This window comes from Hydra vulgaris, chromosome 07, assembly GCF_038396675.1.
Source record: "Hydra vulgaris chromosome 07, alternate assembly HydraT2T_AEP".
NCBI lineage: Eukaryota > Metazoa > Cnidaria > Hydrozoa > Anthoathecata > Hydridae > Hydra > Hydra vulgaris.
The window spans coordinates 17,238,491-17,263,935 of NC_088926.1; the positions used below are offsets into that span (position 1 = coordinate 17,238,491).

The 25,445-nt window shown below is 27.3% G+C and overlaps 1 protein-coding gene across 1 annotated transcript in view; it reads right to left on the bottom strand.

The window, feature by feature from the left end:
• Positions 1-1,281: 1,281 nt before the first annotated feature.
• Positions 1,282-25,445, bottom strand: part of LOC100215897 (AP-1 complex subunit mu-1) — a 29,068-nt gene continuing 4,904 nt past the window's right edge. The window contains exons 3-11 of the mRNA XM_065801223.1: positions 22,635-22,765; positions 22,054-22,325; positions 11,421-11,635; positions 7,191-7,280; positions 6,331-6,399; positions 6,055-6,109; positions 5,882-5,952; positions 4,874-4,949; positions 1,282-1,730 (exon numbers count right to left, since the gene is read on the bottom strand). Of these exons, the coding sequence (XP_065657295.1) occupies positions 1,705-1,730; positions 4,874-4,949; positions 5,882-5,952; positions 6,055-6,109; positions 6,331-6,399; positions 7,191-7,280; positions 11,421-11,635; positions 22,054-22,325; positions 22,635-22,765 (1,005 nt within the window). The 3' untranslated portion in view covers positions 1,282-1,704. The remainder of the gene's footprint in view (positions 1,731-4,873; positions 4,950-5,881; positions 5,953-6,054; positions 6,110-6,330; positions 6,400-7,190; positions 7,281-11,420; positions 11,636-22,053; positions 22,326-22,634; positions 22,766-25,445) is intronic.

Below are 25,445 nucleotides of genomic sequence, written 5' to 3' on the forward strand. Positions count from 1 at the left end.
GTTCATAGGTGTTTTATGAAGTTTAAAGTTCATAGGTATTTTTTACTGTTTATTTTGACTTTAAGTTTAAGCCAAATATTTAATACGCATCTTCATTTCTAGTTTTAAAAAAACGCTGAAAATTTTTTCAAAATACTTTTGTAATAATAAATCTCAATATTGTTAAAAAATATATATGGTAATTTTACAAAAATGTATACTTTTTCCATAGTAAATACCCCCGTAAAAATTTTGCTTGTTTAACGCAAAAAACTTTTTTCTCAATAAACAACCTTTAGATCCTGAAAAACAAACTTAAAATTAAATTAATCATGACTAAGATCTTTACAATAATTTTTTTATACAACCTATTTTTTTCGTAAAGTAAAACGGAAGTTATGTTCAAAAAATTACATTTTTATTCAAAAAACATTATGGAAATATATCTTATGCGCATGCAGGAATCCTTACAACACTTCATGATTGAAAACACACTACATACACTAGAATGACGTAATGATCAATTAAGAAGATTTCGCGTTATTTCTGACATGTTTCGATGAAAACTCCGAAGATAAATGCAATCCTAAACTTACCCATGGTCTTTCTACAAAGAAAGAAGTATCAAAATGAACAAAAAGGAACTGAATTTGTTAGACAGAATACTAAACATGATCAAGTAATTGATTCCCAAATGTTTATTATATTGCCCATCGATTTGGCTACAACAAAACAAAGTATTAAAGGCGTTGATACTATTAAATTTTTAACAATCTTTCATTATTATGATTTGATATACCATTTTTTGTAGTTTAAAAAAGTTTAATGTTAATTAACGATGCTACAAAATATTTAAAACTACGAACGATTGCGTTTAAACTATACGCTTTGCCTTCAATCGGGTATTTTAACAAAAAATTTGAAAAATAAAAACATCTCAAAACTTAAATCGCATTTGGAATGACGCTTAGGATTGATGTATGACATGGTAGAGGTGTAAGCATTTCACTTAAGTATTGCTATTCATATAAGCGTTGATTTCTTTGATCGTTGTTTTGCTTTATTAATAATTTACGCACACAACACACACTAATATTTTTTCATATAACAATAAGAATAGACAGTACAGTCATGACTTGTGGTTGCGCGATAAAAAAGATCGTAAAGTAATTATTGCAGCAGATCCATTCTATGTAAGCAATTAAAGAAGACAATTATATTGACTGTTAATACGCAAAAGTATCTTCAGGGTTAAAGTAAGTGGAGCGGAAACATTATGCGCCCAAAAGAAAAGAGTCTATATTCATTACCTTTTTTAAAAATTATTTCATTACGATTATTTGTTAACCACAAGCAAATAATCTTGCGATTTCGACAGACACACAAACAGGTACACAAAAATAAAAATAAATAAAAAAATTTACCAAAGAATTTTAACGTACCTAAAAGTATATACTTTAAATATAAATTGTTGCTATTGTACCCAACTGTTGCTATAGTACATATTTGATATGATGTATAAAATTTGATTTTATATATACTAAAAATATTCAGTATATATAAATTTCTGTTTCTCAAGCAAAAATAGGATTGTCAATTACATGTTATAAAAAAAATTTCAAATTTGCCCTGACTTTTGGCATATAAATACCACACACAAAAAAATAATATACACTTTTTCTACATCGATTTTCGGAATGAATAATTCAAAATAATATGGCTTTTCTAAGTCGATGTCCTCAACGAATAATCTAAATAAACAAAGTAACAAAATAGAAAATAGAAAACAAAAAAGAAGTAATCACCAACACTTATTTTTAAGTAATCACCAGCACTTACTTTTTAATACCAAACAATAAATGTTGGTAACGTAATTTTTAATTGTTAAAAAATTCGATATTATTTTCAAAAAAATATTTTTATTTTTGTTAATACTGGAAATTTATAATTTAGTATACCGAATTTTGAATATCAAGATAAAAGTATAAAACATATAGAAGTTTATCAAGCGGTTAACATCAAAGAAATTGATATTAAGCTTGTAACTGACGATAAAAAAATGGGTACAACAAACGAGTTTCATTTATCTCAAAAGTTTTAAATTCTATTGATACTATTGATTTACTAATTAAAATTATTTAACAAAATCTTTTATAAAATATGCCAATAAAGTAAAACCAATTTTATCAGAAACATATATTAGTAAAAACTGCTTTTCTATTTCATGCAACATTTGATTTTCTTATTTTGAATGATACAAAATTTGATTAAACGTAACTGCATGTAAAGGTATAAAAGTTAAGCATCTAAGTACAGCTTTGATGTTATCATTTTTTTTTAAGGACAGCCTTGATATAATCTTTTTTTTTTTTTTTTTAAAGTACGGTCTTAATGTAGTCTTTTTTTTTTTTACGAAAGCAAAAAGCCAAGCGCCTGATTCTGAACCATTTCATTGCATTGAACCTCCATATTCAAAAGCCAATCAGGAATATTTTTTGAGTTGGAGGTAACCACCCAGCACGGTAAAAACACCAAATTTTATATATTTATACTGATAGAAAATGAAGATGTTTTAGAGTTAAGTCGTAACAACTAATTATATAATAGTAAAAAAAAGTAAACTTTACATATTTATTTTTTGAATGCAAAAAGATTCAGTAATAATATTAATATTGAACGAATATTTAAAAATGAATTATTTTTTAAAACATTCTTTGTTTGTAAACAGACTTCAATCAATATGCTGTTTTTTCAACAGCCTCAATATATATACTTATACATATATCAATACAGTAGTTTTTTGAAACTACTGTATTGATATATGATACCAATACAGTAGTTTCAAAAAACAGATAGTTTGTGTATGAACAAGCAATACATATGATTTTTTATTCAGATTTGATTTGTGATTCAACAGCCAGTCTTTTTTGTGTGGGAAAATCTCCAGTTTTAGTAAGATGCCATACTCATTAACTAGTTTTTAGTACAACTCTCATATTTTTTCTGATGATTGATGATTTCTGATAATTCAATCAGAAATCTTCCAAAAACATTTTCAAAATCTGTTTATTCAGTAATTTTGATTAGAATTTGTTCATTGATAAGCTGTTTAAATTTTATACCTTCATTGTATCTTGAATATATTTTTGATATTATTATAACTTTTGTTAAACAGAAAAAACTCTTTTGTAAATAATTGAAAAATATAATTTAAAAAAATAAATAATTTGATACTATTAAACGTAGCAAACGAAACCATACATGTCATACGAAAAATAAAAATAAAGTAAAAAAAAATTTGGATGAAAAAAAAAAAAAGGAAAATTAGGAATTTAAGAAAAAAAAGAATTTGCCGTCAAATGACCATAGCAAAAAAACCCATCATTCACTTTCTTGACTGAGGCACCAAAACAGTTGTGGACCAAAACCATTTTAATTTTAAAAGCATAATAAAAGTTTTTGGAACTCTTGTTATATAAGGCCAACAATGGCATGGGCATCAAAGCAAAAATGCTACCCCTGTTTTGCAACCTAATCTGAGCAATCAATTCATTTTAGTAAAATCTCTTGGTATAAGAAGTAAAAAATAATTCTCTCATCTAATCATAACATACTTTTGCAATTGATACCTCCACTGCTCAACTTTTTGATACAACATTACCTACCTCCTCTAATTACTTCTTCCTAATTACTCTAAATACAACCTCGAAATTCTGTAAAAAAATAAAACAACAATATTTGGGATTCTGGAGAATTTATTTTATTAATTACTTAATAGTAGCATATTCCTGACGATTGCAACCACACATACTCTTTCCAATTTCAAGATTCAAAATTATGAAAACAGATAAGATTGAAAATAGTAAGCTAGATAAACCTTACTTATTCAAGATGATTTACTCAGAAGAGGGATGAGAATTATAAAAAACATCAAAGTGTTTATTCACTTTACACCTCAATTTTGCAACGAAAGTTACTAATGCTAATAACTTAAATTTTGAAAATCCAAATAAATTAAACAATTTAAAATTTATATGCCTCTTTTTGAGTTTTATTAAGAATGACACCATTACGATAACTATGGATTTTGTAACATGAAAATATCACATGAGCATATACAATACAAGACAAAATTAAAAAAGTTAATTTCAGATATTGTTAAAAAGATTTTTAAAATTTAAAATTAAATGCATTTATGCATTGTTCAACTTTTAAACAACAGAATATTATTCTTAGTTTTCTTTGGTTTGATAAAACTTTGAAAAACAAATTATAAGTTCTGCAAGTTCATACAAAATTTATTACAATAGTCTTGCAGTAAAAGATTATTTCTTTTAAAGACTGAAATTATAAAAAAAAACAGCAATAGTAATAAAAACAATAAATCAAGAGTGTCTGTATTAAGATTGTTGAAGACAAAATCTTACTAAAGACAATGTTGAAACAATAGAGAAAATAAATTCAAAAATTGAAGAAAGACAAAGCTCTTGATAAAGCAGCTGAAACTATAACAATTGGTTTGCTTGTATACCAAAGATTGGTTTTAAATGTAAACTAAATGTCATTTTTAAAGTATTTTAAAAATAATCTTTAAAAAGATAAATTGTTTGTACAACTGCAAAACCATAGGTTCTGCTTAAAAAAAAAACAATAAATAATACAAACAACTTAGCTTCATTAAGATGTAAACTGAAATATGCTATCAATTTCACCTAAATATGCAAAACTAAAATATCTCAGCTAATTTTAGCTAAAACCAAAATATATCAAAACATTTTTTTTGAGTGAGTCCAATCCTTTGCCCTGGCATTGGGCTTAAACTCAGCAATGTCTCTCTATATTAAAATTTTTGTGGCCTAGTATACTAACACATACTAAAAATGCAATTCATTACCTCCATTTTGAGTAATATAACGAACCCATGGCAATGCTTGATAACCACTCTTTTCTATTATTTTTAAATATCGCACCTAAACATTATCAATAATTAAAATAAATATAATAATAGTTATTTTTATAAATATATTATATATAGTTATATTATATATTTATTTTTTTATTTTAAACCGATAAATGCTAAAGGTAACTTTGAAAGGTAGCATTTATATATTCTCTATTATTATTATGGTTTAAAGACAGAACTGTTAACAACGAGAATAGCAACAACAACTAAATACCATAATCAAAATATCACAATGTAAAAAAATGTAAAAATAAAACAACATATTTATTATAAATATAAAAAATACTAACTGCTTATTTAGAGGATTTAGCTAGATTAGAATACTATCAATTATTGCACAATCCAATTTGATGACTTATTAATATTGTTAATACAATTATATAATATTATAAAACAACCTACATTCTTTATAATTATATATGACAAAAATGGCCTATATTACATTTTAAATTTATTTGTGTTTCCTTTTTCAATATAAGGTGTTGTTATATTAAAATTCTATAAAGGGTTAAGTAACAACAGAATTGCATAGTATCTAGTAAAAAACTGAACACTTTAAAGATTTTTCAGCTTTAACAAACAGCCTTAACAAACAGCTTTAACAAACTGAAACACATTTTATTTTAGAACTGCTAGCTCTAATTGTTTTAATAATTAATTTTATTTCAATGAAAAATAATCCCCATAACATTTCCCTGATTTCTGTGGTCAAAGAAAAACTTTCCTGATATTTCTACTGATTTTTTTAAATTCCTGTTTTCTGGCCACTCTAACAGCATTCACAGTGTTCTAACAATTTAATTTGACAGAAATCTTATCATTTTATTTCTTTGTTTAAAAGTATACACTTTGTAAACAAACAATATCAACAATAATAATAAAAGTACAAATAATAATTTAAATATTTAACTATAAAAAAATAAACATCAAGACATTTACCTGTATTCCAGACACAGTGAAATATGGAATCTCAAACTTCACTGTTATTGGTGGTCGAGATTCACTTTCCTCTGTTAAAAAAAAAAAGTTTATCCAAAGCATTTTGTTGATTTTTTAACTTCAAACAACCAAAGTATGTAAAATTTGAAAAAATATAATTCAAAAAAACAAACCAGCTTCAACACTTGGCAATCCAAAATGAGCACGCATTAAAAACTCTTTTCCTCCCTAAATAATATTGAATGCAATAAATTACTTTTGTTAACCAATTTTCAAAGCTTATTACTTTTAGATACTTTGAACTAAAATACTTTTTAATTCAAAAATTTAATACTTAATATAAAATATTTGAAACTAAATATTGCAAACAAACTCAACAACGGTCAAAAAACAATAACAAAATAAATGAGTAGATAAAAATAGAAGAGAAGATATAAATACAAAAGCACCTGAAATGATTTGATGGTCCATACTATTGAACTCTTCTCTGGAGCATATTTCACAGTACCAACAGAAGTCTAAATTTATTAAAATAAGAGCATACTTTACAGAACCAAAAGAACTCTAAATTTATTAAAATATGAGTATATTTGACAGTACCATCAGAAATCTAAATTTATTAAAATAAGAGCAAAATTGTTTTAAAAATGTAAAAATTACAAAGAAAAAAATGTTAAAAATATAAAGAATAATAATAATAAAAAAACAATAAAAAAAAAAACAAATTTATTATTTTTTTCTCATTAAAGGGATCCCAAACCTCCGAGGCATGTTGTGTTCATATTAAAGAGAACGATAAAAAAAAAATGTTTGGGCTAATTTTTTTGATTAAAACTTTTTTGATATAGAAAAGAATAAATCTTTTTTATTCAAGACGAAGCTCGCCTTCTCTGTTTTGTTGTAGGCCAAAAAGTCAGCATAATTTACACCACATTCGACAGACTTGATAATTTATTCAAGCGTGTTTTATTCCTAAGAGTTTTTGTACATGATGTTATTGACTTTTTTGTTTGTTTACATAATCGATCTTTTACACATTTATCTTTTTTGGCCTACAACAAAATAGAGAAGGCAGGCTTCAACTAAAATAAAAAAGTTAGTTTTTCTTGGTATGCATTTATTCTTTTGTTTTAATCAAAAAAATTAGCCCAAACATTTTTGAAAATCATTTTTTTAAATATAAACACAACATGTCTCGGAGGTTTGGGATCCCTTTAAAAGATTAATAACAAAAATAAAATAAAATAAAAATATAACAACTAATAATAGAAAAATATTAAAAATATAAAGATTAGGAAAAAAAAATTACTTTAAATTTAGGAGAATCAGCATCAAGTGGAACAGGTATAGCAATTTCAACGTTATTTGCAGTTGAACGTTTCTTGAACTGACTTTTGGCCTAGTAAAGAAAAAATACTTCAATGGTTAACTAAAATTTCACAATTATTATTAATGTATGTGTGCTAAAATAATCACTGCTAACAAAGCTGCAAGCAACCACTTTAAGTTTGGAGTTAACAAAACGGAAAAAAAAAAGAAAAAAAAAAGAAAAATAGTATCCAAGTGCATAGAAGAGCCAGCCTATACATTATAATACCATTTCATACAAGGACTAATAAGAGATTTATAAACAAAATAGAACTAAGAGTAACAAAATTGTGAGCACCATAAAGAGAGGCAACCTTAACAAGTTCCTAGAAATAAAGGTGAACGCTGTCCATCAAGGACAACTTTAATACTGTGGTTAGAATGGAATGATTCAGTTTTCAAAACTTTACACTATATAAAAAGAGCTTAGGAATTTATTTAAGAAATCATAAAATTAAAAAAAATTACAAATTTCATTATACTTTTACAAAATCAGACTAGAACGTTGCACTTAACTGAAAGCCTTTGAGTTTGTCAAAAGCAATTCTAACAAGACCACTTCCATCTAATACACAAAATATTCAGTTATTATGGTTAAGAAATCAGCAGTAGAACAAGACTTACTAAATATTAATAGTCAAGTGAGTAAAAATATGTTAAATTTTCCTGCAACAAAGCTACTGTAATAATGAAATAGGTTTATTGCAGGAAACCTACTGTAATACTGTAGGTTTCCTGCGAAGAGGAAAGAACATACTAGAGGCTAAAGTACATTCATCGACTATTTTATAGCCTGCTGCTAAAAAGGCAGAGGGGGGGGGGGTGGTTTAAAATAGAGCAGAAAGAGGCTTAAGTACATACATCAAGGTTAAAGTACATTCATTGACTATTTTATAGTCTGCTGCTGGAAAGGGTGTTGCTACTCTGATTAAAGGTTAGAGAAGAGACCATTTTTTTCATTATTCTTTGTTTTTTATTTTTTTTCTGAAATAGCTGTTTGCTATAAAGATAAGCAAAAAGAGTAACCACTCTCTCTCTCTCTCTCTCTCTCTCTCTCTCTCTCTCTCTCTCTCTCTCTCTCTCTCTCTATATATATATATATATATATATATATATATATAGTGTGTGTCCGTGTGTGTATATACACAAACAATTCATAGCTAAGGGGTCACCAAAAATTATGTAACACTTTAGGGGGAAGATAATTTTGTGATGATTTGTTACAAGGGGAAGGGGTGGACCACCAATTTTGTTACGCAACATTTTTTTTTTAAGTTTTAAATCTAGAGAAGACTTTTTTTTAGTTATAAGAGTATCTGACCAAACTGCAACCCTCAGTTGATGTATCTACATGTTGAATGTAAAATCAACTGTGCATTAATCTTACTTAGTAGATGGGTAAATTCCGGGGGGAGGAGGTGGTCATAAAATGTCAAAAATTGCATGACATAATTTATGGATGAACCTAAAGACGCAACTTCATTATATCATTTTTGATATCATAATATATAACTTAATATCATTTTTGCATTCTTAATCTAAAAATGTGGGTTTTTAAATTTTCAGAAAAAAAAAGAAAAGATTGCAGCCCCATGCCTAACTCTTAGTCATTGTGGTAGCAGGCTATAAGATCTACTTTAGTGTATTTATATAAGCATTTGCTCACTTTTTTTGCTTATCTTAATCGATATGGCTTTTTTAGAAAAAGAAGACAAAAACAAAGAATAATAAATGGAAAGATGGGTGCCCCATGCCAAACCCTCAGTCAATGTAATAGCACTCCACTGCGAGCCACTCTATTTGTCAGTCGATATATGTACCAGCCTGCTGCCGGGGGTTTTCAGTATAATCCTTTTCAGGAGCAGTTTCACGCCTTATATGACCAAACAAACAATTTTTTTTTTGACAACTTGGCCACAATTTTTCGCATATATTTTTAATTTGCATGTTTTAAAAAATGTACTGAAAAAACTAAACTATTTCGAAGAGAAAAATAAAAATAAACAAACCATAAGCTGAAAAGAGAAACGAACTTAAAAAATGGTAAAATAAATAAAGAGCATAAACTAAAAGCAAACTAAAGAAAACAAAAGCAAAAAACTAATATTTTTTAATTTCAAAGCGTCTCAATTAATAATCGAAGCTTAACAAATTTATTTAAAAGCATTTAAGTTAATAGTTTAAAGCTAATAATTTTTTCTATAACACCAGGTTAACTTAGCACTTAGGTTGATTAATTGCGATATTTATGAGGCGCGACTGTTATATAGGCATTGGATGAGGGTTCAAATCCTACTAATAGTTAACTTTTTAAAAATGTTTTATTTGCTTTGTAGACATAAAAAAATATCAAAGTTTCAAATTTTTAAATAATCAAGTTTTGAAGTAATTAAGCTTGGATTGCACAACTTTAAAACATAGATTTTTTATAAATTCTTGGTAGTGAAACACTTTTAAATCAAAATATATTAAAACGTATTCATTTTATGCTTTTTTTTCTTCTGGTTTATTCATGTTTTAATTCTTTAAGTTATTTATTTCTTTAGTTTAGTTGTATATATTTTTTTTTAGCTTTTATTTCTCTTTACGGTTTTTAGTTTGTTTACTTTAAATTTTAGTATAAGTTTACATTTGCTTATTCAATGCATTTATTAAACGCGCTAAAATAACGTCAAGAAGACGTGGCCAAGTTGTCAAAACAAAATATTATATGTGTGGTCATCTAAGGCTTGCAACCGCATGCATTTCATGAGAAGGCCTAATATATGTATACTTGAGGGCTTTTTTAGGTTAGATAGTTTAGAAGATCTATACATATATATATATATATATATATATATATATATATATATATATATATATATATATATATATATATATATATATATATATATATATATATATATATATATATATATATATATATATATTAGGGATATGAATTATTTAAAATAAAGTTTTCAGTATAAAAAACAGATGAACTTTGATTTGAAAGTAAATGAAAAGTCATTGGTTTTATTTAATTTTTGAAAAAGGTCACCCACCATGATCCTTGATTACACACTGGCACCCATATATCTGAATTTTTTATAATAATGAAATAATAATGGTTTTAAATAAAAATGAATTGCTTAAATTTTATATACAAAAAACAACAATATTTAACTAAAAATTGAAAAGGTTGTTTTCTATGAAATTTTGTTTGCAATATATTTTTTTAAAAATGTTTTAGTAGAAAACATTATGAACTTTCAAATCACTATAAAATTCTGGTACTTTTGAGACCCAAGTTTATATTCTTATGAAGAAAAAAAAATTCATTGATATATGGGAGCCAGTGTGTATTCGAGGATGGTGACCTTTTTCAAAAATTAAATAAAAACAAACTTTTCAGTTACTTTCAAACCATAGTTCATATCTGTTTTTTATATTGGAAACTGGAGATACCAAAAATTTACCAAAAAGTCAACACCCTAATATATATATATATATATATATATATATATATATATATATATATATATATATATATATATATATATATATATATATATATATATATATATATATATATGTAAATTATGTTAGTGTATTTTACAAATAGAGTGCTTAATGTTCTTAAAGAACAGAGCAATAATAAATTTAATAAAAAACACTTATCTAACTTTTTCTTCTACTTGAAGTTTCACCATTGCTTAATCATCAGGAAGAGAACTCTTCCTGATGATCCAGCAATGATGAAACTTCAAGTAGAACTAATTTATATATATATATATATATATATATATATATATATATATATATATATATATATATATATATATAAACCATTTAAAATACATATATAAATGAAAACCATTTAAATAATCATCAAATAAATAGCTTAAAAAGATGAAAACTTAAAATGTTGTGAGTGCAAGAAAAGGTTTCTGAGATCTTAATGTTAATGCCAACATCCTAAATAAAACTGTTTTCTCACTTTTCAATTTTTTGTTGAATTTCAGTTAACCTTCAACAACTCTCTAATTTTTCTGTTTCAGTATTCTGGAAAAACTGCTAACTTCTTTAGATGTTTTGTAAACAGCTTTATCGTTAACAGTCTTTATTATACTGACAACACTGATCACAATAGATGAGCAAAATATCTAATTTAACAGTTATAAAAAAGTACCTTTATCATATACTCTACTCTACTGTGTGAATGCCTCTCTATGACAGACTCGATCCAAATAAGAGGTTTTACTTGAGTGTTTAATCTATATGACATTAATTCGAATTCGCCATCAGGCGGAATGAAGGAAATAGTTCTATCATTTTCAAACCGAGACAAACGAACACATTGGTGAAACTTAACATCTTCTAGTTCTACTGCTTTGCTTTTTGAACCTAAAAGAAAAAAAACATGACTTATAAAACAAATTAAACAGAACAGAAAAATAATGATGATAATGAATAAACTAATTAATAATGATGAAATTTTAATTTTTACTGTTATTCGGCATGAGTCAATTTTGTTATTGCCAAGCCATTGTAAAGATGGCTCAGTATGTTACCAGTATTAAAAACATTCTTTTTAATTCAAAATATCGCTCTCTAATATCCTATTTTATAAGTGATCTAATATTCTGGAATCATGAAACCTTAATAATAAAAAACTTTGAAATGAGTAAAAATGGTATTATGTTAAAAATTAGCATCATTACTCATTCACATTAAGTATGTCCTGCAATAGTTTTTAATAAAAACGCAGGTGCTCATTCACTAACTGGCTTTTGCTGTTGTTATGGTTTGAGCAAGAACTGTAAAACCTATCTAGTTTATTTTGATACAAACTAAAAGAGTAATACACAGGCTATTATTTAAGAATTTATAGTAACAACAATCAACAGCTGAGTGCGATATAAAAACTTTGAATAATCTACCATTTTTTAATAATTAAGAAAGTTTTCTATTTGACACCCACTATATTTTTTTAGAAGGAAGAGCTCACTTGCTTTTAAAACTGATTGTTTAAATCTTGATAACACATAACATTATTTCTCTTGAACAACTCAAAAAAATTTATTTTTGAACTTAATGATAAGAAAAGTAAAGCAGTAATATGTATAACTGTTAACAAGTAATGTTTATAATTTTACAAAAGTGTTCTCCAGCCTTCAATGTTCTCCAAACTATTTAACAAGTGCTTTAATGAACTTTGTTTTCTTGCCTGCTGAAAAACTCCTCTGTTGTTCCAATTTTGAAAAAAACTCTTGAGATCACTCTGAACTCTTAAACTATTGTCTAATCAGCTTTATTACCAAGGTCTTTGAGTCTTTAAAAAACTTGTAATTATTCATCTTGAGTTAACTTTTTGACAACCAATACAGATTTCAACCTTCTCACTCTACAGCTGACTTGTTAACCATAATAAAAGAAAAGTTCAAGAGTTAGATAGAAGTAGTGAAGCTTTGAACAAAGCATAGTGGTCTTCTCCATAAACTTTTTTATAATGTATTATAAAATATCTTTATATAATATATCTGGGAAAGATTTTAAAACTATCGAATCATTTTTTTGAATTCAAGTATTAAAGCTATACTTGATAGACAACATTCATTAAGTTTTTCCTAATAAATGTTGTCTTAAAGTTCACTTTAAGTTCAGTTTCAATTTTTGATATAATTCTCTTTTAATTACAGTAATTTTAAGGGTACCATCTTTGATCTATCTTTTAAGGGTACCATCTTTGATCTATCTTTTAAGGGTACCATCTTTGATCTATCTTTTAAAGGCACCATAAGATCTATCTTTGGTCCTGTGTTGCTCTCTATCATGGCTCGAATTGGTGTAAAATTAAAATCAACCAAATGAGTAAAATTAAAATCAGACCTAAAAAGTAAAATTAAAATCGTTTATAACTCACTTATCACTCAGCAACTATTGGTAACTATTGGCAACTATTGGTAGTAAATACATCTGTCAATGAACAGTATGAAAGATATAAAAAAGAATGTAATAACTTATACAATAGCTGAATCTTAATAACTGAGAGCCAATGTTAAAACAAAAAACATAAGATTGCGGTCAAAAAAAATAAAGAAATAAGGTGCCCAATTTTAGTTGAGAATTATTTAAATTGATACAAATCATCCTTAGTATCAATTTAAATAATTAAGAAATGTTAGTAACCTAAAAAATGTGTATATACTACTTGATTTTAATGGAGCAAATGGAAATATTTTCAATTTAGACAAGAAATAAATATGCTAAACTCTCAACTGCTGATACTACATTTTTATATGCTATGTGTGGAAACAAAATCAGCAAATTTAAAAAAACTAAAAGCCAATTGACCACATTATGTGTTTATATTTGAAGACAACTTGGTTGAATAATAAAAAAGGAGAATTGATGGTAGAATTGGTGGTGGTGTTGCAATATACATAGATCATCATTCAATTAAGTCTCATTCTTTTACTGTGACTGTTTCTAAGTGCTCCAAAAATTATTATTTGTCTAGTTTTATTCCTCAAACATCAGTTCTTTGGAATTCGCTCCCTTCATCTTGTTTTCCTGATTAATATAATTTGCAATCTTTTAGGCGCCTGGTAATGGTTATCTTGCTCTATAAACTTCATTTTTTCTTTTCCAGTAACTTCCAATTCTAATAATGGTTGCTTGCAGCCTTATTGAAAGTGACAATGTTGAAAAAAAAAAAGGATTAATTTTGTATCTCATCCAGTTGAAGATGAATTTTATGTTCAAACAAAGTTGAACAAATATGGGTGGCACTTGTTATTTACAATAATAGTTACTTATTAGGATAAATATACAGAATAGAGTCCGAGCTGCAAAAATTAAGCAGCTCTTGGCTCTTGTGTTTTTTTAAAGGAATAGATTGTATGTTTTTTTTTTACTGTAGACAAATATTATTCATTCATTGTTCAACTAATTTGTTGAATGAATTTTTTATTGAATTTCTATTTTTTTTTTTTTTTTTTTTAATAGTTACAGTCTTGACAAAATGTAATAAAAATTTATATTTTAATGATTTTTTACTCAACAAAATACTATCCTTTAATAGCATTTTTTAATATGCTTTATTAAGAAGAAAAAAAACCAAATAAATAATAAATGGAAACATTCTTCCAGCATTACATATATTGCTCAATATTATATTTTTATATTGATATTATGCTGTTAAATATTTGATGTGCAATTTAATGATCAAAGGTTTCTCGTATCTTAGAAATTATACTACCCACTGTGCACGGGACATAAAAAAGACATCGTTTAAATGTCTTTGGAACGCTTTGAAGATCTTTTGAATGTTTTGGAGGTCTTTTGAATGTTCAAAAGATATCTTTTTTAGGTCCTGTGCCCACTGAATACTCAGTAGGTGCAGAATGTAAAAAAGTTGTCTTTTAAACATCTTTTGAACATACAGGACTAAAATTCATTCTCGTGTTACTCATTATTCAATTAAGTCTCATCCTTTTTCTGTGACTGTTCCTAAATGCTCTTAAAATTCTTATTCCTCTAGTTTTTTTCCTCGAACATCAGTTCTTTGGAATTCGCTTCCTTCATCTTGGTTTCCTGATTCATATAATTTGCAATTTTTTAAGTCGTCTATCAATCGTTATCTTGCTCTACAATCTTTATCTTTTCTCTTCCAGTAACTTCAAACTCTGATAGTGGTTTCTTGCCGCCTTGTTGGAAGCAAAGATGTTTAAAAAAAACTACAACACAAAAGATTAGGTTGTTCCAAATTGAATCACATCCAATTCTAGGAAATATTTGAAAAGGACACTTTATTTTAAGTTCTAAAATTTTGTTTGCTCATAAAAGTTTTATGAAGGAGTTTTCATTAGCGAATATTAGAAAGCAGATTTAAATTAAATGAATAGTTGTTTTCTTATGTGTAATGGTTAACGTGTTTTAATGGCAAATCAGTCCAGGAAATGTATAATCTTTTTTTTTTTTGACAATGTGGCATACAAACCATTTATTCTATTTAAAAAATCAGAAGTAAATAAAAAAAAGATAATATCTCCTACAATGACATTCTTAACAGATAAAACTTATAAATACTGAAAAACTGTGTCGAGCAGATCTTGTTAAACCTTTAATCTTAAAAAACTGTGCATATGGAATAGCTTTACCCCTATTTATTTACAGCATCTGTTGAGCTTAGTGAACTACCAATTCATTGAAAACCAGCCAATATTAGTTCTCAATTTAAAAAAAAAGGAATGAAACTATTGTTGTTAAATTATTGTCTGATTTCACTTACTTCTGTTCCCTTATATTTTACAAAATTATTTTATGCAAAAGTACATTTAAAAACCACATTACATTCAGTGCCATTTAAAAACCAAATTACATTCAGTCAAGTCAATGAATTTAAATAGTGCCCACACAGATCAAAGACACTTTGCTAAGGACTTTATTTTTTAAACGCACCATGCTGCATTAATGACTTTCAGCAAAAATGAACACCAAGTAAAGCTACTAAATGCACTACTACTGATTGATACTACTGGTGATTGAAACTACTACTGGTTATTGAAACTACTACTGGTGATTGAAACTACTACTGGTGATTGAAAAATAGCTTTACACCTCATAAATATTTAAAAACATTGGTAATGCCAACTCTTGCAGTAGTGCCCATTACATATTTTTTCAATCCAACTGCATTAGAATTTTTTGCTATTTCAATAGATAAAAAATCTACTTTTACAAACTTTTAAATAAAAGAATGTTGACTAACTCCTGTTCAAATACTACTAAGTGCTTCCATCACTCTTAGACACTATTTGTCTCTAATGTTAAAATGTCCCTATGTCTTTTTTGACTTTTTTTTCATTTCTTTTTTTAGATAATTGCACAACACAATTAGCTTTAACTTATGAAATACTTGTTCAAAAGTGGTAAAAATGTTTATCTAACTATTTGTTAAAGTGAGGAACTCAAAACTGATGGCTAAAATCCCCCAAAATCAAGCTTCTATATGAAAATCTAATTTTAAAATGGTGTAACACTTATTCTATGTTTTTTGACGCCCTGTACAAAAAATGTTTATCTTGAGATGCCTAAATGATATGATTCTGAAATTTTTTCTTAAGGCTCTATATGTAACAAACTACATAATATAAAAAAACTGCAAGGGTTTTATTTTTAAATTAGATTCATTTGCATTTAAAGTCTTAAAATAATAAACCAAAAAATATAGAAATAAATTGAACAATAACAAATAAATAAACAAATTGAAATAAGTAAACTTTAATAAGAAAAATTAAAATTAGAAGGCAATAAGAATTAACAATCTTTAACAGTTTTATAAAAAATTAGTTTTCTGGTTTAAAGTTTGCCCAGCTGTCTTCAACGCGTTGACGATCAACTTCACTGATTTTGTATTGTCTTCCTGTGACAGTTGTTGGGATATTAATCATTAACAATAGGTTTGTTGATGGAACCCAGCATACATCATCTCTAGAAGGCCAATAACATGACTTTAAAGGGTAACATGGATGCATGAAACTACCTTCAAAGCCTTTTAACATCAATCTCCTCAACTAGTCCGATCCATGGACTCTCATCATATATCAAACATACACACTAGGTATATGACAAAGAAACTTTTTTCAAAATTTTAATTTTCCTGATGTTGCATTTGATGAACTTTTACCAATAGATCACTGTTTTGAGGTTTATTTCATTGGATCACAAAAAAACCTCCTGCACCTAGCACCTCACCACTTTTAACTTTTTCGATTTTTCACTTGATTTTATTCCCAGTTCTTACTTCCTTATGCTTGACTTTGATTTTTAAAATTGTAAATATATAATATTGTATATTGTATAGTTGTTCATATCATTCAAACAATTTTTGTTTATTTGCAGTATTAATTTGCGATCTGCTATAAAATGCCTTCCAACAGAGATATCGTTGGAAGATTCTTCGGACTCTTTGATGAATTGAAAGGACGACATGATCGACTAACAAAAATATCCGAGGAATTGATGAATCTTTGGCAGAAGTTTAATTTTCCTGTTCTTTCCAAACAACAAGTGTCTACTAATGTTGACAAACTTATCACATCATTTGAGAATCACAGAAAGCGACCAAATGAAGTATTTGAAGAAAATTTTGCTCATCTGTTTGATATAACAAAACCAGATGGAAATTGGCTTTGTAGTGAGGACAAACAACTGTACAAAGTACAAATTGAATCAGATGGCAGGGTGGGATATACAACTATGAAAGTGGCTCTTATGTCAACAATCCATCCATCAAAAAGGGCCAAAAGCACATCAGAACCCTCGACAAACCAAGCCGTTATCTCCGTACCACTTTCCGGTAGCGATAGTGAGGATTCTGAGGAAAGAAGCAGCAGTGGTGACTCGGAGGCAGTTCCAGGAGAATCTCCTAGAAAGCATGCAACAAGCGAGTCAACTAAGTCTGCTGCCAAACTAGTGTCTAGTCACTCTTTGTCAACCAGAAAAACGTCACGGGTGCTTCAAAGTCTGGCTGAGGATGGAGTTTGTGTCCCAACACCATCACAGTCTGTAGTCTGGCGTCGAACAATCAGAGATGCAGAACAAGTTAAGAACTGCCTCATGGAACTGATCTCTGAAGAGAAATTTTCTTTGCATTTTGATGGTAAGAAAATTGACAAGACTGAGTACCAAGTTGTGTGCTTGAAAAATGACAAAAGAACATTAAAACTTGGCATTTTGGTTTGTGACAGTGGATCCTCTGCAAACATATATAAAGCACTACAGGACCTACTTGATGATTACAATGCATGGAACAGTATTTAGATGATCATCTCTGACACAACAACTGTAAATACTGGTGGCAAGAATGGAGTTTTAGCCAAGCTTCAGAAAACATTTTGAGACAAGGGATTCGATGAACCTCAATACATCGGCTGCCAACACCACATTCTTGATCTTGTTCTACGCCATGTGTTGGATTTCTTTTTTCCTATACAGTCACAGTCGCCTAACATTAACTACAAATTTATTGATGAGATTATGGAGTATTATGATGATTTAAAAAATGCCTACAAGGGCACAGCAGTGGTAGCAGAGTATGAGAACCTTGGCTGGAGAGATGACTTTAAATTTCTTTTTCAGCTTTGTGAATCATACAAGTTTTACAAAAATGAGGAAAAATAGCCTCGTATCAAATGGCACAAGCTGCCATCACTGCACAGTGCCAGGTGGAACTCAAGAGGCATTTTTGTGCTTATTGCATTTTTCATTCTTCCAAACTGGTGAGAACAGCTGAGGATAACTTGCAATTTCGTTGCAACTACATGGTCGCGGGCCTGGTTTTCAAACCAGCACTATGCAGAGGCGGCTTATGAAAACCTGCTGTCAGCAATATCCTAACTTAAGTGTTCCAAAGCTGTGAAATGCTTCTCTACCCACTAGAAGAAGGAACCATTAGTGCTTGATGTGCCTTGATCCAACATAGTAGCGGAGAGAGCTGTAAAGTTGATGGAGGACATTCGCTCTTCTTGCAGAACAAACAAATATCTTAACTGTAAATTTATTAATACTAATACACAAATCTGAAAGATTATTAACATCACTACAAATGCTGTAAGACAGTATAGGTACTCATTCTCATGTATTTCTCATGTGTATTGTATATAAAGCTGACATATTATAATTAATAGCCTTTGGACCGCTATGTGTTGTATGGTTAAATATGAAACTGTCTTAGGTGCGGGAAGTTTTTTCAAGGTATGGTGAAATCAATGTCATTTCTGTGATTTATAGGCAAAAGTTCATCATTTAGAACCCCAGGCTAATTGATTTAAAATTTATCATATACCTAATACACACACTCCAATGCTTATATTAAACAAGCATTCTTTAATAATCTCATCAGTTTGAAAATTAAAAACAAATGAATACTCCAATTGTTCAGAAACGACTTTAGTTCCAATTTTTGTGTTACTTATTGGAATGAAATTGTAATAGCTGCGAGTGCCTGGTAACATTTTTGCAGTTGCATATCTTTGCTCCATTTTAATTTGGACTATCATGTTTGACTCCTTAGATATGTAATAAAAATTAATTCCTATGATTTCATTTTGACAAAAATAAAACATTGCAGATGCTGTAAGTATATGATTTGTTGTGGTTCAATGAAGGATAGCAATTAAAGTTAGTTGTTTAACAGCCCCACCAATACCATCACAGGGTGATTTAATGGGACTTGTAACAAAGAAAGACCATGTACATTTCATAGAAAAATCTTGTACATGGTGGCATATATTTATGAAACATTTGCAGTTTTTGTACTGGAGAGGAAACCCATCTGAAAAGTAATGAACAGTTTCTATTTGATGAGAAATATTGCTTTTAATATGTTCAACTGTTAACTTCATCACATGATATATCATATCTACATTATGCAGTAAATCATCAGAGATAAAACATATTGAATCCCATTTGAGAACATTATCTACTTTATAGTAAACTACTGTTGGATGCAATGTTGCTTGAATTTAGTTCCAGTAAAAACTTTGTAATTCGCCTTGTACTACAAACTTATAGTTTTCTGAGAAATCACAAAGGACAATGACCTCAGTACTACTTAACTTTCTGACTAATCTTTTTAATACTTAAATTTCTAAATTTCTAATACTTTTTAATACTTAAATTTCTAAGTAATCTTTTAATTTTCTTAAATAAGCAGCTTGACTTTTCGCAATATAAGAATGAACTGTAAGCTTTTGCAACTTATTTGTCAGATTATTAATGAAGCTAGTTGTGGTTTCTGTTAGACTTACTAGCTCAGATCGGTTTGTTGTCTTCCATTGTTTGTAATCTATACAACAATCATCATCTCCATCAATGTCTTCTTGAGAACTCAACTCATTTTCAAGATAATTTCTTAATTTAGAATCTTCTGGACACAAAGGGCAACAATGTATCATGCAATTCTTGTTAGCCCTACTACAAACAAGCATATCAATAAGTTCATGATAATCCTTTGATAATTCAACTGCACTAATCATTAACTTAACATTTTGATGGTAGGTGAACACACATACTGTATGCGCACCAGATGCTCCTACTGTAATGCACCATTTTGGACGATGTGAGCAAAAGTTAGAAAAACAAGTCCCTATATCTGGACTGATTTTACACTTAGCATATAGTTCTTTTAGATATAGTTCTTTTAGAGAGAATCAAACGCTTTTGCATGTGAGATTTTTGAGCTATACTCACAAAATCTTTTTTACCAGCCCTTTGTCTGCTATTTTCATCGTTACAATAAAATTCAATCATTTTATCTACAGTCTCTTGATTTTTTTTCCTTTTTTTTTTCAGGGAACAATAAAATACCATTTTTCAGTAGCAATTATTGTGATATCTGCACCATATAATCAGTAACACTTAATTCTCTTTCTATATCTTTGTTAGACCAAGAAATTGGAACCAGTGTCAGTAGTTGAATTTTCTGATTCCGATTTGAAATTAATATTTTTTCTTCGATTTTTCCTATAAGTATATCCATGTCATTTGCTTTATTTTTAACTTCCTTAGATAATTTATTGAAGGAATCTTATTGGCTTAACTGATCAACATGTATATTTAAAGTTCTTGCAATACCTAACTTTACTGTTTTTTGAACATGCAATAATTTCTTTTTACCAAGAGCAACTCTTGAGTGTCTATTCACAGCATGCATTTTAAGAGGACTCTTGTTCATAACCGTCAAAGAAGAATTAGGATTTTCTTTTAACAATTCATTTATAGTTAGTTCATTATCTTTATCTTCATAAATCTGGCTGCAAGTCAGTTCTCCTGGTCCATTATCCTTAAATGACATCAATTTAATCTAACATGAGGGACATATCTTTTCTCCAGGAATAAAATTAATACCAATGTTTTTGAATTTTCCAGCAAGTTGGATATTAATTTCTTTACATCCTCCTAAAAACATAGTTACTGCTTCAGTGAGAGTTTTGCAAAAAAAAAAATCTTATATATAATTACAATAAAGCTTTAAAAAAGTTTTATGGCTAAGTAGTAATACCTTTTCTTCTTTTTCCATTGTGTAAATAAAATGGATCACAGCAAGTTATGTGGATTATTGAGTAACGTTTTAATTAAACATATTCATGGTGTAGGCAAACTGTTGTATTTTCATTAATTTCAATACCAGAACAACTAATTATCAAGTCTTTATCAAAATTATGACTTGAAACTTTCTTGATATCTTTGGATTTTACATATGTTTGTTTGTGACAAACTTCTTTCTTTATTAATCCTATTGAACATCTCTTTTTATCATTCATATTGTTATACTATTTTTTAGTTCTGTAAGAAATAATTTTAAAATAATTATTATTTTAAGACTCTTAAATAGAAAATCCTTCAGCTATAAAACATAAAGATTGCATAAAATAAAGATCTTTTTTGTGAAATGCAAACAAGTTTATATGTTAGAACTCTACCTGAAATACTGAGATTCTACCAATTTTTTTTAAAATGCAATAAGTAAATACATATAATTTAAATAAATTTTTTCATTATTAAATTAACGATTTGTTCTTATTTTTTTATTATAAAACTTTAAATGCAAATAAATCTGATTTTAAAAAGAAAACCCTTGCAGTTTTTTTGTATAATAGAATTTGTTAAATATAGAACACTAGGAAAAAATTTCAGAATTATATCTTTTAGGCATCTCCATCAAAAAACTTAAAAAAAGTGTTACACCATTTTGAAACTAGATTTTCATATAGAAGCTGAGTTTCACATCAATTTTATAATCAAAATAAACTTACGACCAGTATTATCAAAGAGAATTTTGTCATTCAAACCAAGTCTGAGTTCAGGCATTCCAGTTAAATAAACCTTCATTTTCACATTACCAATAATTTCACTGCGAAGTACATTTCCATTGGTATTAACTAACAAATTTACTGATTCAATAACATCTAAAAAAACTTCATTTTTTCTATATTTTACACCCTCCTGTCTCCATGATACTGCATTTGTTACTGCTGGAGGTGGCCTTGGTGCTGTTTCTAGCTTATGACTCTGTTGTGTTATGTATCTATATAATAAAAGAAAAAAAATTTTGTTGCCTGAACTTTAAACTTAAAAAAAAAGCTAAATATTAGTTGTTGATATCCATAGAAATAGAAATTATATTAATAATAATGAAAATAATACGAAATAAAAAATCTATTAGCCATTCTAACAATTTATAAAAAATATTGAATTAACCTCTAATAGAGGTATGATAGCATTATACCTGGATAAAAACTAAAAAAGCATAAAATGTAATGTGTTTTAAATAAATTTTAATATTAAACATTTGATTATAAGAATAAATTAAACATTTATCTTAAAAAACACGCACTCTTGAAGGATTTTAGTATCTGTAGTTTGCGGATAGCCAAAATCCATTAGCTCATCAAAAAGTTCATAAATCAATACAAAATTGTCTCTTATACTTTCTTCTTCCAACTCTTTAAAATATTCAGTAAAAACCTAAACATAAAACAAAAAAAATCAATATATTTCACACACACAAAAATTCTGTTACTATAATACATTAAAAAATGTTTTACTAATAATTTTGTGAATGTATAAAAAAAGAAATGATATGGGTGGCAGTACCCCCAACAACAGCAAAATTTGGCAGAAAAATTTCAGAATGTAGGCATTTTTTTGCGAAATAAACAATATTTGCTATAAAAAAGGAAAAAAAAAGGCTCTCAATTTCGAACTTGGACCGCGCCCAAATACGGTCGACGTTGTCAAAAAACAAAGAATAACCCATGATATATATATATATATATCAAGCCTTCTCAGTAAAGACATGTAGTCGAACACTTCATACTACCACGCACACAGTATTTTGTTTTGACAACTTGTCCACGACACTTTGCATGTTTTAATTTAGCAGGTTTAAAAAAAGCATAAAACTCATTTTTTCATTTTATTTTAAAAGTGTCACTACAAAGTCACTACATAGAATTTAAAAAAATGTCTACAAAGCAAATGAAACATTAAAAAAAAATTTCGTTAGAAGGATTACAACGCTGGACCAATGCTGATATGACAATCGCGCCTCATAAATGATACAAATTTATCAACATATGCGCAACAACGTGGCAATTAAAGAAAATTATTAGGTTTAAACTATCAATTGAAACGCTTTTAAATTAAAAAATGTATTAGTTTTATGCTTTTATTTTCTCAGGTTTATCCTTTATTTATTTTATCATTTGTTAAGTTAGTTTCTCAAATTAAACAAACTTTATTAAAACTTTACATTATTGAATTAACAATAAACAAAATATATTATTAATAAAATATTTACATCAAAATAAATCTTGCATTTTTTAAACTATTATGACAAAAAATAATTTTTATATTCAAAAGGAATATATATATATATTCAATTCGTTAAGATAAAACTTAATACACTTTATTTTCTTTAACTAATTCTTAACAACAACAACAAAATTATTAAACAAACTGTTTCTTTAACAAAAAATCTATTAGTTTACAATTACGGTTTAATACTTTTACTTACGACTATTTCTTCTGAATAAACATCACGTAAACGATATCAAAAGATAATTTAAATATATTGAAAGCTAAAAGTTTTTGCGTAACGCAAAACTGTTGAACGCGTAGGCAAATCGCCTTTTCGCAGCCAAAATGGGAGCTGCATAATGCTTCTTAACAAGGCCTGCCATATATATATATATAGCATACACATATGAACATATACATACATACATACATATATATATATATAGATCTATAGTTTGTTGTCTTTGGGAAGAGCGGAAGGAAAAAAGTGATTCTTACGCCAACACATACGTCACTTTTAATTACTTTTAACTTTCGTCCAACATTTTCGTGTTGGACAAAAGTAAAAGCCATTAATTTAATTACAAATTATCGTTTTTTAAAAAAACCACAAAAATGCAAATTTAATTGACCAGAATGTTTTAAAAACATTCTGAATGTTTTTAACAATATAAACAATGTTTTTATTTTTATTTTTTTTAATAAAATTTTATAGACTAGTGAAAATGATTGTTTTAATAAAAAAAATTTATTTTTAATTTTTTTAATAAAATGTTTTTATTTTTATTTTTTTTACTGTAAATCATGCGTATATCATAATATATATATATATATATATATATATATATATATATATATATATATATATATATATATATGCATATTAAAAATAAATAAATAAGGAATCATTATATTTTGATATTATATATAGTACAATATAATAATTAAAACAATATAATAATAATAATTAAAAATAATAAAATATAAAAAATAGCAAAAAAAAAATAAATTAAAAAAAAACTAATAATAAAATAGTAAATTATAAAAGGTCAAAGTTATTAATAGCAATAGTAAAAATAGTAAAAATGGTATTAGTAAAAAAAAGTATTATTATTAAGTGAAAGCAAAAAATATAGAGAATTTATTTATAGGCTAGTGAAAATGATTGTTTATGAGTAATTTTAAAGAAAGTTTAAGGCAAATCTTGAAATTTCAGTTTTTTAATATTAAGTAAAATATTATTAGTTCTCATCCAGTTTAAAATTAATGAAATAACCTCCTTGGTTTTATTTTGAACTATGTCAACAGAATTTTTTTAACTCTAAGCAAATTAGTGTCATCAGCAAAATGGTAAACACATTTTAAGGACATGTATTTAATTCATTAATGTATATCAAGAAAAGCAGAAGCCCAAGGATACTTGGGGGATTTCTGAATTGACAGGCTAGGTTAAGAAGGTTCTTTCATTCATAGTTACAAATTAAAGTTTAGGGGAACACCACAAACTATTTATAAATCTTTTTAATATATTGTTTTTTAAACAGACTTCTTATGCATTTTTAATAAACTGCTTATAGAATTTTTGTATAATTTAAATAAACAAAATGTTATCTAGTATAATTTAAATAAACAAAATCTTTTACTAGAGTTAATGAATTTAAATTTTTAATTATAATTTATCTTTGTTAGATTTAAAAACTCTTTGCATTATTCAAAACTTGTGTTTAGACTGAAATTATTTTTTGGTAAGAGGTTTTAGTGGAAAATGCTTACCTAGAGTTTTGTCAAAATTATCTAAAATTTGTCAATTATCTAAAACTGTTGATTGATTGCATCTTGCAACTCA